At 40.8% G+C, this 14,145-nt stretch overlaps 1 protein-coding gene across 2 annotated transcripts in view; it reads left to right on the top strand.

Annotated features, from left to right (window-relative positions):
• Window positions 1-13,700: 13,700 nt before the first annotated feature.
• Window positions 13,701-14,145, top strand: part of nkx2.2a (NK2 homeobox 2a) — a 4,358-nt gene continuing 3,913 nt past the window's right edge. The window contains exon 1 of one of the 2 annotated variants that reach the window (XM_069719680.1): window positions 13,701-13,782. In XM_069719680.1, the coding sequence (XP_069575781.1) occupies window positions 13,732-13,782 (51 nt within the window). In that variant the 5' untranslated portion in view covers window positions 13,701-13,731. The remainder of the gene's footprint in view (window positions 13,783-14,145) is intronic. The other variant, XM_069719681.1, reaches the window with a different exon arrangement.

Genomic DNA, 14,145 nt, shown 5'->3' with positions numbered 1-14,145 from the left:
TTGCAGCGGTAAAAACATACATTATTTTCGTATCATTCAAAGGAAAAGACCAACGTTCATTCCATTGTTGCTGTATGTGGAGAAAAACCTTGGTCAAGTGGTGACCCGTTTAAAATCATGGTCTAGGACGACGGTCGATCCACTGTGGCCCACCAGAGAACCTGTTGGCTTCTTTTCACTCAGATAGACTTTGAATTTAGCAGATTGAATGTCCACCACTCTTTCCATACGTTAGGACAATACTTTAGTGCCACCAGTGCTTTTTCAGAGAAGGCTTCAACAGTAGCGACTGAAAGGAGGGTGACAGTCATCCTGTTTATTTGATTTGTGAGGAGGAAAAAGAGTGAGTTTGTTTGCCTGCATCCTCAGGGAGCATACGAGAACATATACAGACTCCACAAACACTACACCTCTTCGTTGCTTGGGGTGATGTACACATGGAGAGCAAGAGCGACAACATCACCCATGCATCCGTCCTCCCGTTTTACTGGACAACATACAAATTTGAATAATAAAAGTGTAGAGCTAATGAGAAAATGTAAATGAGACTCAGGACGAGGAGACACTGGCCTTCATTTGATGAACAAGAAATGAGAAACGAGGTAAATTATCCCATGATCATGTTCACGCTGACACCTGGGAGACAGATGAGGTAGACTCTATTGTTTTTTGTCCTGAATGCAGATTCAGAGGGAGGTGACCGAGCAGCTCTGTTTGTTGCCAGAGAAGAGCTGGATCAAACCGGGTCCCTGAGGGCTTGTGCAGTCTGTTGTGCCAATGCGAGCTGACGCTGACAAAGACCACGCACCCACAAATGAAAGTACTATTTACAACAATACTAATAGTTTTGGTATGTGTGTTATTCAAAGCAGGTTCAATCCATTACTGACAGGAGGGTTGCTTGGTGGGAAAAAAAAAAAAACCCACCATTTTATTACCCAGGATCTTTGCATACACTAATAACTCATGTAATATCATAATTTAGTTACACAGTACCAGTTCAGAGGTAGGTTTTTATTGACAGGAGGATATTTTCAGCCACGTAGTAAACCCAGCTGTGTACGGTTGATCAAACGCTTCGATTTTTGGGGAAAGGTCTGAACAAATTTTCAAAACAAATCCTGATGGCTTCGGTGACTCCGAGACTTTTACTCTTCAGAAGGAGCAAAGTTTCACTTTTCACTATGAAAGATCTCAACACATGCTGAATGGAAGATGTCTCCTCCATTTCGACTGTGTTGACTCCAAAATGTTTCGATTAGCATCACATCCGGTTCAAATTTGGATTTGTCCTCCACTTTGATTTTTGTCCGAATACCTAAAAAACAGACGACATTCCCAAAACACTGAAGCACCAAAGCAGCTAAAGATCATCATGTTAATGTTGTCATTATGAGCAGCTTCTGTTAGCTTTCAGCTCAATGCACTGCTGCACCTGAGTAATACTTGACATGGTCGGAGGCTCGGCCGGGCTTCGGTTCATTTCTGACTCTGATTCATCTTGGCCAGAAAAACTTGTGACATTTATGTGGAAACGGCAACTTGCAGACTTACGCTTGACCTTGTTCTTTAGGATATCTGTGAATACATGCTATCGTAACCTGCTGTATACAATTAAGTCTGTATTGTATTCATAAAACTGTAAGAGCATATTTGTATCCAAGGAAAGATCAGTTATTTTAGGTTTTAGAATCTAGTGTTACTGTGTTTAATGATTAGTGGAGGCAAGTAGTTTTACCAAAATTGAACTCTATCTTTTACATAAACCATAAATTCTCCTTTACGAGGTAAAATGTTGGCAATGTAAAGTATTTGGAAACAAATAAATATGAAAAAAGTTTATATTTGATAGCATATCTAGCTTGGATCATGCTTTTGTTCCACAATCAATTTACTATATAAATAACTCGGTATTGGATAGAGGTGAGAAAGAAAGCGGAAGGAAGTGTGTACAAAGGACAGCAAAGCAAACCAGCCGGAGGCCTATAAAAATACAGATTCTTCCACTCAACAGCTCCCTCCTTGAAATGCAGATCATCCGTGATCACCTGACAGTTCCGGACACAAGCGGGGCTGAGCTCTTGCCGACCTCTCAGAGCCAGCCTAGCAACACCCCGTGTCCTTATCCCTCCGGACACCCACACACTGCCGCTCTCTTCTTTGCCACCTCCCCCAGGCCTCCCACCCAGACCTTCAGTCCTTGGAGAAGACCCCAGGCTAACAGGGAACAAGGAGCTGCTGAATGGGCCCTGGACTGGCCTTTGTCTGGCCCTACTGCAGAGTCCCTTTATTTACACAGTCTTTAACGCTATATGTTTTCCTGTCTCTTAATTGCATTGGCCTTTGCTGCCCCTTGGTCAATCAATACCATCTCTCCAATGACATCAGCAACTCTATTCAGCAGGGCCTTTCCAGGTGTTTGGTGGGAGAGCCGGTGGGAATGAGTCCTGCGAGTGTAGACCCACAACTTTCTCTTTTGCCATTACTAACCGCACCCAGATGATTTGTTTACTCCACATGGATGGGGTAGATGTCAAGAGACATTTGTTATATCTATCTATCTATCTATCTATCTATCTATCTATCTATCTATCTATCTATCTATCTATCTATCTATCTATCTATCTATCTATCTATCTATCTGCACCCTCTATGTCTTTGTTAATTCCCAAATAATGCAGTCATGTGGACATGTGCTTTTTTGAAAGAGGGTGTGTCTTCTTCAGCTGCATGTCACCTGACCTGCTCTGCAATCTGGACTCCATAGGTGAGCTGGCTGCACACCATAAGTCCAGTTGATGATGCGGCAATCAGTGCCATCAAAACAATTTAGCTGACCCTTGACTCTGGAGGGGAGCCGGAGAGAGACGGAGTTGACATGCCTTTACCACTCCTGAGTGTGTGTGTGACCAAGCACATTAATCATAAGAGGTCTAACCCTCTCCTGTGTCCAATTCAGTGATGATTCTCTTGAGCAGCACCATGGAAATGTTTAGACAGAGCCGGACATAATTATCTTTTTGTGTACTTTAATAAGGAGACATCCGAGTGCTCAGATGACAAGGGCGCATACACGCCACAAAACTACCGTACAGTGATATTATCCCCTTCATTCGGTGTAATTAAAACATAAATAATTAAATGCCACTAACTAACGTAACTGGTATGCAAATTTGATGATTTAGTGAGTTGAAGAACACGTGGATTTTTTTGCCAAATGGGGACCATTTAAAGTTGACCTTTGGAAATGTTATTTTGAATGCAATGTGATGGTGCTGTTTAATTTGAAGAGGTACTTATCTCAAAGTCAACATCTTACTTCTGTTTTCCTGACGCACACTCAGTTGCCATATATTAGGCAGTAGCCTGGCAACCACAAGTGTAGAGAGCCGTACCAAATGGATATGTTAGCAATATGATAGGCCCGGTGTGCTCCTTACCGCTGACCCCGCCTGCCATTTTGTTTCTGTCCTACGAAGGTGTCAGTGATAAACGTTACCTTGTCTCAGCAGGTGTGCCTGGATGGAGGGCCCTGCCGCACGGAGGGGGTCACCAACCCCACAGTGTTTCCCCCCATTTATTTGAATAATGGGCCATTAGGACGGCTGGATATCCAATGTTAAAGTAGCTGTATGTGTCTCCTAGATAAAAGACATAATTACCTGAGAGAGGGAGGATGTGTTGGTGCACACTTTTCCTCAGCCTGGCTCCAGAGTTTAGGAATAAAACACACTCCTGCCATTAGGTGGCGACAGAGAGACACACACACACACACACACACATTCAGGGATGTGAAGGCCCTGCACATGGCTTTACACACACAATACCACAACTGGTGTATTAACAAATGATTAAAAGCCAAAATTGGGTCACAAAGTAAAGTTGTGGATGAAAAGACAACCTTGGCAGTTTAGTTGAATCTCTAACATATAAATTTAAGCCATTGGCAGTGTTTTGGGGTTTTTCCAATGTCTCCATCACAGCCAGTCACAATGCAACTTACTCATGTTTCACCTCAAATTTATTCAAACTGGAGACAGGAAATTCATTCAGTTTTCAGAATGAAGGTTTCCCTAAAACTACAGTGTGCATCTTTTAAACTATTTTCGGGCAATCGGCTCTCGTTGAATTGCATAGTATCATGCTGTACAGAGAGTGGGCAATTCGTAAACGTTTGGCTTGCTCAGAGATAGAGTTGTCCTTTTTGATTGGCATTGTGTCTCCCGTTACCTTTCATAATTCTAGTTCAAGAGAGACTTACCATGCTGTCAATGGAAATGTGGATACAACATTTGGAGTGGTATTTCTATGAACCAAAAAGATTGCCAATTAAAGATGAGTTCTTTATCATTTATTTGCCCTTGGTTTTTTTTTTTTATTATTCTTCAATTGCTATCACCTTATGAAAGCATCCTTTTAGCACAGAGAATAGAAGCCCATTTTCATGACCTCCTCTAATGCATTTCCATCCATCTTCACTGCCTCGAAAAAAGTTTTCACCTCTCCACAAAACCTATTAATTGCCATCGTGAGCCCAGTATAAAGAAAATATCTACACCTTAATTATCCAAATATGTTGGCAACCCATCTGCAAAAAGCCATTGAAATTACTAAATTGTGTTTTCTCCTTTTCGGCTTTCATTTTGGACATATTGTTAATCAAAAGGCTTCAGAAATGCGCAGATGGGCAATCCTTGTGTCTGCAAGGAGCAGCCTGGTTCAAGGTGAGTGTTTCATGCCCCCAAGCCCTTCTGTTTCTCTCTATTGTGTTGTTTAGGTTACATATCCTGATGGGCTGTTCACTGTACTCAAATAGAGACTTTCCTTGCACACTTGCAGACACACACACAGAAGGAACTGCTCTAAACAATCATGCACACCCACACTTCTCCACATGCAACACTACACACCTAATCACAGCAAAGCTTTACCTTAAGTGTGGAACGACTTGTCATTATTTATGCAACTATTGATTTTAGTGAGATTTTAGGCAAAGAGAACCTTTTTCGGTTCAAATGTGGAGTTGACATTAATGTTGATATGTTAACGTCCCACTTCAAAGGGCGGTAGAATCAATTTTATACAATAGAACCCTCAACGTATTCGATTTGTGGGTCAGGCTGATTGAGAATCACTTGGTGGTGGTTAAAAGACATCCATGTTGTATTAGAAAGCAGCATAAAGACACTAATCCAAAGAAAACTGTCTGGGAATGATTTGTGCATGATCACAGTTAGACTGTAGTTTGTGACTTTTCATCATGACTTGGTCCAAAAGGCCCTCAGAAGTTATTTAAGCTCACTTTGAATTAAGTCTTTAAAGTGACTTGGAAGCAGATTTCAAGAGAATTGATGCTTTGTTTGTGGTTCAATAACTATGGGGAATGCTTTGCACGTTATCTATTTTTCAACATCATTTTTTATAAAAAGTGAATTAGTTTTAAAAGTTATGTCACCTTCACCTGACATATACTTTATGCATGAGCTCCTGTTAAAGCCTTCTTGGGCTCCAAAAACATGAACCAAAACCATCCTGGTTGTGAGTATAAGTGTTTTCCCTCTGATTATAAATCCTTTGACGTTCTGTGGTGCTGCGTCCACTATGTTGTTATGATGCTCGTAAGCGTTGTGCTGAATTAGATGGCGGTGTTACAGAGTACTGATGGTTAAAGTGTGCCCGTATACCTGCATGACATTAAGTCAAGATGTGATGCAGGTTCTCAACTTAAAGTGGCTAAAAAGCCAAACCTCACTGAACTCCTGCTTCTCGTCTCTGTCACGTGGCACGTTGCCTTCAAAGAACCTGCATAGGCCAACATGACTTCCTGTAGAGTTTCTAAACGATTCGGACTACGACTACTACACTTTATAATACATCCTATTTACAGCAGTTTACTTACTGCTTCTTGCTGGTACTTCAATGAGGGCATAGTGGAAGAAAACAAGAACAGTTTTGAGGAAAAGAGAAATCACAAGAAAACCAAGGACAATTTGGGGCAAAATTGTGTTCACAATATTGTTTTTACTCTGTAATTCTATAAATCAGATATATCCAGAAGGTTTTAATCGAGAAAAGCAGTTATACAAATAATCTAGAATAATTTACCTGCAACTAGATGGAAAAAAATGGCTGCATTCATCTTCTAGTGGCAAATGAGACACATACAGACCTCTCAAACTTGATACCTCACGCTCTTTTGTTGGTCAGGTGATTTACAACATCATCATCTATCTATCCATCTGGTTGTGTTGGAATAATAAAAGTGCAGAGCTACTGAGAAAAGATGTACCGATACGGGGCATAGAAAACAAAACTTAGAAATAAGTTACATCATTACCTCACTATTATTTCCCTGGTGGCCAATTGTTACTTCTTTGTTGTGCGTGATGTTGTTTTTCTTTCAATGTACCAGTAAGCACCAGTAAGTATTCTATTTGGGCTTTATTCACGTAACTAGATTGAACTGTAAACTACAGGCTGTGTTATAAAGTTTTACACATTCATTTGTCTATGGCTTTGTCCTCCAAGTAAAACCGTAAAGTTTATGGAATAATGTCTGCTACAGAGATATTACATACAGCATGTTTTTTTTTCAGCAGAACACATTTGTAAGAACGAAATGGCCTTGAGACATCCATCTTCTAATTCAGCATGTTTTGTCCATGCAATACAAATACAAGAGTTGTATTCTTCCTTCCCTACTTCACTATGGACCTACTGTTGAAGGTAACAGTCGATATCCTTGCAATGCTTTTGAATCTTTGCTCCAAAGCTTGTTCTGTACAGCTGGACTGACGGCAAGGACGAGCTAGCCGAGCTTGCAATGATCTGTCCTTGACTCGTGCTGTGATTTACTGTTTCAAAAAATGGAGGAGATCTCGGAAGACTAAAGCAACATAACTATTGCCCTCTGCATTTCTTAAGTTCTCTCTTCATGCATTCACTCTGGAATCAATACATCTCTGCAGATTGACACTGGCGAGCTACCTTGACAGACTGTTGCAGCCCTTCCATGTTAAGGTGTGCCACTCTTCAGGTGTAGACTTTATTTACCACATGATTTGATTCTCAACCCATTTCAAGGACCTCTCCAAACAAGAAAGCCTTTTATTGTCGGGGTGGCCATAAGTGTGATTTGATACAGCTCCCTTCCTCTGAGCTCAGAAGACGCTTATTGTCCACAATGTTGGATTTGACCTGGTCAGGTGACCTCCTTGCTTGTTCCACAAGCATGCAACTATGATGCTCCAGTTATTGAACAAGATGAAGCTTCACAGCCATATATCTGGTCCCTTCTTTACAATTTGTTCACAGCTCTGATGTGTGACGGATACTTTCTTCTTTTATGGCCCGTCTCTCCCATCAGTGGCCTCATGTCCACATCTGATTTCACCTTGAACACTAGAACTTTAGTATCTTAACATGGAACTTACTGATAGAACTTTGTAGTTTGGCTTTCTGGAAGAAATTGTATTTTCTTGATTCCTGTTGTTCTGGTTTTGTACCCTCATGGTTGAAATGAACTTATTGTAAGTCGCTTTGGATAAAGAGTCAGATAAATGTAATGTAATGTAATGAAATGTAATGTAATGAAATGAAATGTAATCTGCCACCATTTCTGATTCTCACTCAGTCAACACGTATTTGAGTGAAAACTTGAATTGGATCAATTCCTTATTATTTTTTGAAGATAACTTTTCAAGACTCTGATCTAGACTGGACATTTCTTTTCTTTCAGAGAGGGAGAAATGCTAAAACAATATATCAGCTACGTACTGTATTTTTTTGGCCTTGGCCTCAGCAGCAGGGTTTCCAAACGGCTATATGGCTCTCCAAGGCCGAGCGCTGGCCTTGCACTAGAGGCTTAGCACTGAAAAAGAGGTATTCAAGCCTCAAGTTATTCATGTCAAGTAATGCCCACCAAAACCGTTCCATGGAACCCATACATTTGATATTTTGATGGAAATACCAGACATTTCACGAGTGCTCTGAAAGAACTTTTTTTTCCTCTCACTCAGTTAACACTTTGACACAGCTCACCACTTTCAAGCTATTTGTTCCGTCCCTTCTCTTCCTCTCCAGTGGGTAACATAGCAGGGCATAAATGTTAACACTGATCACCCTACACTCCACAGCTCCTCAAATTCACAATGTGCTGTTGTCATTTAAGAAATGGTAATATTCAGCAGTGTGTATTGGGCACTTTGGTGGAAAACAACTCATCTCCTCTACTTTGCTTCACATCTCTTGAAGGGCTAAAAAAAAACTCCCATTCCCTCGCCTTAATACTGAGGACTTGGTGATCTAATGCTAAACCTCTCCTAAGTGCATGTATTTGTGAAGAAAAATTGTTAAGCCTTTGAAATTGATAGGACCGGCTATCATCATGTATGAGTCTCAACCGTACAAGTGAGCCCTCAGGTTTAATTAAACTTTTTTTCAAAGTGTATCTTCCATGAAAATCAAGCCAGACTTTCTGGCATTTGTGTGTCGAGAAGCTCTCCCTCTTTTCGTTCTGCTCGAGTGGTCGATACATTAAAACTTGAACTGATTGATTTCAGAATGCCTGTGCCATCAGTGTCCTTACGCAGCCATTAACTACATCTGAAGTATCTTCGTCATCAAGCTTTAGGCCAGGGATTGATAATAGCTTGACCACCAGGGCCTATCTTACCCATCCTTTTTCAGGAGGTCTTGTATTTAGCACCCAGAGCACTTGTGGCAAATCTCAAACAGCACAAGGGTATTCACAGAGCGGCTGAGTGGAAAGCTTTTTCTCATTCGTCTGAACCTCATGAATACATTCCAACTCGAACTAGCCTAAACTACTTTGCCTTAATGTGGAATTTCAAGCGAGCTACGAGGCCAATTTATTTATTTGTATTCCCCGCGTCTTAGTGCTACTCTTGAACGCAGCGATGGTAGGCAGGATTATCTCTGTCTTTCATCAGCAAAATGGCCCTGCACAAAACCCATCAGTAATGTATTCGCTATTGATTGATGGTCGCTCCTGCACTACTAGGCAACACCATTATTATCATGCATAGATTCCAGACTGCCCACAATAAAATCATTGTCTTGATTTAAGTTAACCACCCCCAAGGTGTCATAATAGCACAACTGGTGTTTGCCTCATATTGCTTTCTTCCTCAACAATTACTGGCATTCCCTGTCATCATCTTTATACCAACCGGATACCTCACAACCTTTCATACAGGAGGGAATGTTCTCTGTTACGGGAAACATGTCGCCAGTTTACGTGCAACAGGTGTAAAGATGCACTAAAGAAATAAAAACACATTTTTGTGAAAACAGTCATAGAAATAAAGCAATTTAGCTGGTTTTCTGTTCCGATCATCCATTTACATTCAAGGTAGGTGGTTGAGCATCGAGCTGAATCAGACAAAAAGATATTATGATATTATTTTTACATTCTGCTATCAACAAAGATGTGCTGCCCGTATACTCTGCTTGAATCTGAGACTTCATATTTTTAGTCATGTTGTCACAGTGGATACTGACTGGCTCAAACCTATGTATATATATATATATATATATATATGCACTCATTTTAAGTATACAATTTTTTAGAAAGATGATCCATTTATTAATCAGCATGCTTAAGTAATTTAAGTAAGTATTAAGTGAAAAACTTTTAGTCCAAATGTAATTTAGAAAATATATTTCCAATGTATTTTATTCTGTTATGTAGATGTATGAGTGAATTGAATAGAAGTTCATATATATTGAAACAGAGATGTTAAAGTTTTTTTTGTGTGGCATTAAGATGTCATAGATTTAATGAAAAGAACCTGAATGTGTTACTATTATTATTATTATTACTATTATGATTATTAGTACTTGATTTGAAAATACTTCAGAAGAGAGATTTGGAGATTTAAAGCTGTTGTTTTCTGACGGTGACGTCTTGTTATCGTCTGCGGTCTCTGCTCTCACCGTTGCGGGTGTTTTCAGTGTCGACACATGTGGATCCATGTTGCAAACATGATGTGTTAGTAGTCCGCCTCATGGGAGTTGCCCGGGCCCCGAATCATTGTGAATTACTGTGACCTTGGTTATCAATCATTGTATCAGGGTATCTAATGTAAACGCAGCCGTGGCGTGGCTAACATGCCACATCTGCTCTTTGGACAGCGCTGCTTCTTGGTTACCAAGCGATTTATTAGCGAGCCCTGTGTGAGGAGGAGGAATAGGTCGCAGTATAAAGATCAACCCGCAGCGCGAACAATTATCTCTTAAAAAGGCTGTTGTAACGTTATCATTCACCTACATTGTACACCAGGTAGTTTCGTGTCCCCAAAACATCTCCAAGAGAGAAAACTAGTTGTGCTGGTTAAAAGCTCCGTCCTCAGGTGGCTGTGTTTGCGCTCAGGACCAATTTATGGCCGATGAACATATGGCCAATATTTTGTCTCACGTCATAGCAAAGGGAAAACAAACACCATGCAATGTTAGCGAGTCAGCAAGAGCAGAGCCACTTGGCCAGCTATGCAAACGCTCTTGGACAATATGAGAAGAGGAGCACTTGCTTTCTGGGTATATAAACCACATCAGGCTTATCTCTGCACGCACTCCTGACTCCCATTTGGAGATATTTCATTAACTCTGCGCGCTGTCTTAACGCTGGCAACACATTCAGCCCCCCTCCAGTCTAGGTAAGCGCACTGGATGCCCCAGGCAGTTTGCATACAGTGTTTTCTGTTTCTACAGCTTAATAGACACTGCTTATTTTCTTTTGCTGCTGTTTTACGCGCGTGAGCGCACCTTGGTCCTTCGATGGAGAATGATCCTAATCTTACATCTTGTTAATTCTGGTTTTGTTTTGTTTTGTTTGTTTTTGAAAGATGGTTTTTCACAGTGTAGGCCTTTACGGTTATAGTCTACTGTAGCTGGTGGTCATTACACACTGACGTGGGAAGTCTATGCTTTATTAAACATGATCATTGTACAGTGTGAGAGAGGCCTGCGCCTTCAAACCCGTTCTCAATCAGGAAAATTAATCCTATACATTCATTGGAAAAAGAAAATCCAAAACGGAATTATTGAAATATATTTAATCTGACACGACGTTTTGAGAATATTCCGAAAAACCAACAAATAAGCGCACGTTTAAAATGATACAACAGCTTCCATAAGTAAGAGCGCAAAAAGTTCCACCACAGTCAGATTACTGAAGAACTTGTGTGTATGTTAATGTCTAATGAAGATAACATCTGTGCTTCAGAATGGTCAATAGTCCCTCAATCTCAACATGTGTCTGTTTCCATTGCGTAAAGGCAACATTTTGGGCTGTTTTAAGTTGTCTAATTGGGTGCACACGCTGAGCAGCACCCCCGTTGTTTCTTAATTTTGCCGGTAGAGACCGCTAGAGCTCTACAGATGTCAACAGCTGTTAATGTTATTACTGCTTTCACACATGCTGCCTAACAAGGAGGGCAAGTTGTCTGTACTTGTGTCATCTAGAGCGGGCCAGATCAGGTGTTGCATGGGATTTTTATTTATTTATTTATTTATGTATGTATTTATTTATTTGACATTAATGGTGTTCAAGGCGTTTGCAAACAATAGTTGTCCCTTTTGATTTGTGTGAGAAGCTTCAGATACTCTTGCCATTTCTCCCTCCTCCCTGACACTGTCAGTGCGATACTGAAATGGGAAGTGATTAAAAAATAATAAACCCCTTTTTAGCAATTCGTCGTACATCGAAAAAGATTCAGGCAAATGGCACAGCGTGGCATGAAATTCACCGTTACAAATAAACTGGTGGTTTAACAAATGAAGGCATCTCCTCGGGGCATGGGCGCGACGCTATAATCTCGCCGTGACATGTTTAATCATTAGAGGAAAGGAGACGAATAAAGACTTTTTGCCCGGGAGGGAAAGGTGGCTGGATTTCTGTTAAGAAAAGAAAAAAACGGGCTCCAAAATTATTTCTACCCCCAAGCCAAGTCTCCTCGGGCCATGGCTTAGCCCCCATAAATAAACCGGACCCGGCTTTACCTGCATAGTATATATATGCTTTTAATCATAGAGGGAGGAAATCGGTCTTGTCACTCTATACATTTATCACGGGCACCCCGAGGCAGGCGGGGTTACCTTTATCAAAGACCAACTCCTGCCTGAGGCATCCAAACACACTGAAATTCAGCGATTAAAAGGAGGCAATGATCAACATTATTATGGATTCTCCTGCGGCATTCTTATTTGTGCATTCAATCGAAAGATTTATTTAATCAAGAATATAAAAAGCTTTTTCTTTACTTATTTGGGAACAATCGTGGGCATGAATTTTTAGGAGGGAATTATAATTAATCAGACGGGGCCCGTTTTTGGGGGGTTCATCCGAAAAATTAATTGTTTTTGGATGAGTCCATGCTGCTGTACGTTTGATTGCAAAGCTGGGATCAGAAACATGTAACAAGCTTTAATAATGAGCCAGTCAGCTCTGTAGCTTATAATATTAAAATGGGAGAACTGGCGAAACTGGTGATAGCATAATTACAGCAGCAGTGATCACATATAAAATGGGTTAGCCTTGTGCACGCGCTGGGCAGTTTTACGCACAAAAGTCAAATGAACGAGCCGGTGAGAAACACTTTTACAATGTGTCGTTCTGGTGTCAGATCTGAAGATTTAATGTCAACTGGACTCAAATAAGCGGGTGATAGGAAGCACCAGCTCTGCGCCCCGTATTGTCCTTTAAATCCTGATGCATCTGCAGCTCAGAGGCCCTTCTTTACGACATCTTGTGTGTGGTTTACCACCCCCAACACACACACACACACACACACACACACACACACACACACACACACACACACACACACACACACACGGTCCTAACTGGGAAGAGTGAAACAATGGTGTCAAAGCTGAAACAACGTTTCAACTTTCTAACTTTCTAAACACAGAATAGTTGTTTTTTACGAGTTAATACTTACAAAAACTACACCAATAAAGAACTAATAATAACAACAAAATGATATAACTACCACAAAACCAACACTATGACTATTACAACTACAATTGCCACTCTTCATAATAATAATAATAATAATAGCCTAATAGGATAATAATAATAATGAAATGTTTATCCTGTAATTTTTTTCCACTAGATACATTTTGAATGATTGTACATAAATGCAGCCTGAACTCATCCTGAGAAAATCTATGGGACTGTAAACATGTTCCGGTGTTGGTCCCGTTACCTCGTCCCGCTCAGTAAAAACAGTCTGCACACTGGCCACTGTTCGAGTGAGAAGGCAAGCGGCCTGTTTGAACTACCTGTGAAAGTAAACAGGTAAACAGAGCGATAGGCTCTCCAAGTGGAGTACGTCCACTTAGCCAGTGCACATTTCCCTCTTCTTTCCGAAACCCTCGGCTCAATTGATCAAATAGTATATCAGCAACTGGCCACACAGTCTGCAACGCAGTGCGTTCCCATGCACCGTCACCGAACCTACTGACTCCCCCTGCCTGGCCACTGTGCCACCCACAGCAAAAGCAAAGCAGAATGACACGGGTGATAACCCTGCGTGCTCAAACATACCCTGATTTGGCTCCTCACACTTCTAAGGCACTGAATAAATCTCAACGAAATAATGTTCTGCATGGACCAAATGGACTTCCTGATGAGGTGCGCACGGAGGCTGTAGCCTGGGCCATTCCTCCGTGATGCGTAAAGCTCTCTGGGTTTCTGCATTGGGCTGCATGTCCCTTTACATGTCGGATTTAGCTGTGCAGCATTGCTTGGTGGATCAGGTCAGTAACCTCTCTCTCCCTTATAGGAGGCTCAGGCGCAGCTCCAGTTTGTCCATATAGCCCGTTCAGCTCAATGGAGCCTTTGTGGGATGTTGAGACTTGTGATTAATTCTGCCAGTCTGGTGAAATATTTACCTCTGGCCTGTTTATCAGGCGCACTTCCGTATAGTCTAAAAATATTAGAAGGTTGTTCTGCAAATAATCCGTTGTAATGTAATGACGTATTGATAATATATTATTTGTAAAATACTTGTAATATTGTGCAATTAATTGTCAGAAAAACAATCTAATAATAATAATAACAATTATTCTATTATTATTATTATTATTATCAATAATAATATTTATGATAATAATAATGAC

Source organism: Brachyistius frenatus, unplaced genomic scaffold, assembly GCF_029030835.1.
Source record: "Brachyistius frenatus isolate BFR_SWC_R1_liver_20210118 unplaced genomic scaffold, ASM2903083v1 Contig_220, whole genome shotgun sequence".
Lineage (NCBI taxonomy): Eukaryota > Metazoa > Chordata > Actinopteri > Embiotocidae > Brachyistius > Brachyistius frenatus.
Note: the sequence above shows the minus strand (reverse complement) of the source record. Positions and strands in the feature narration are given on the sequence as shown.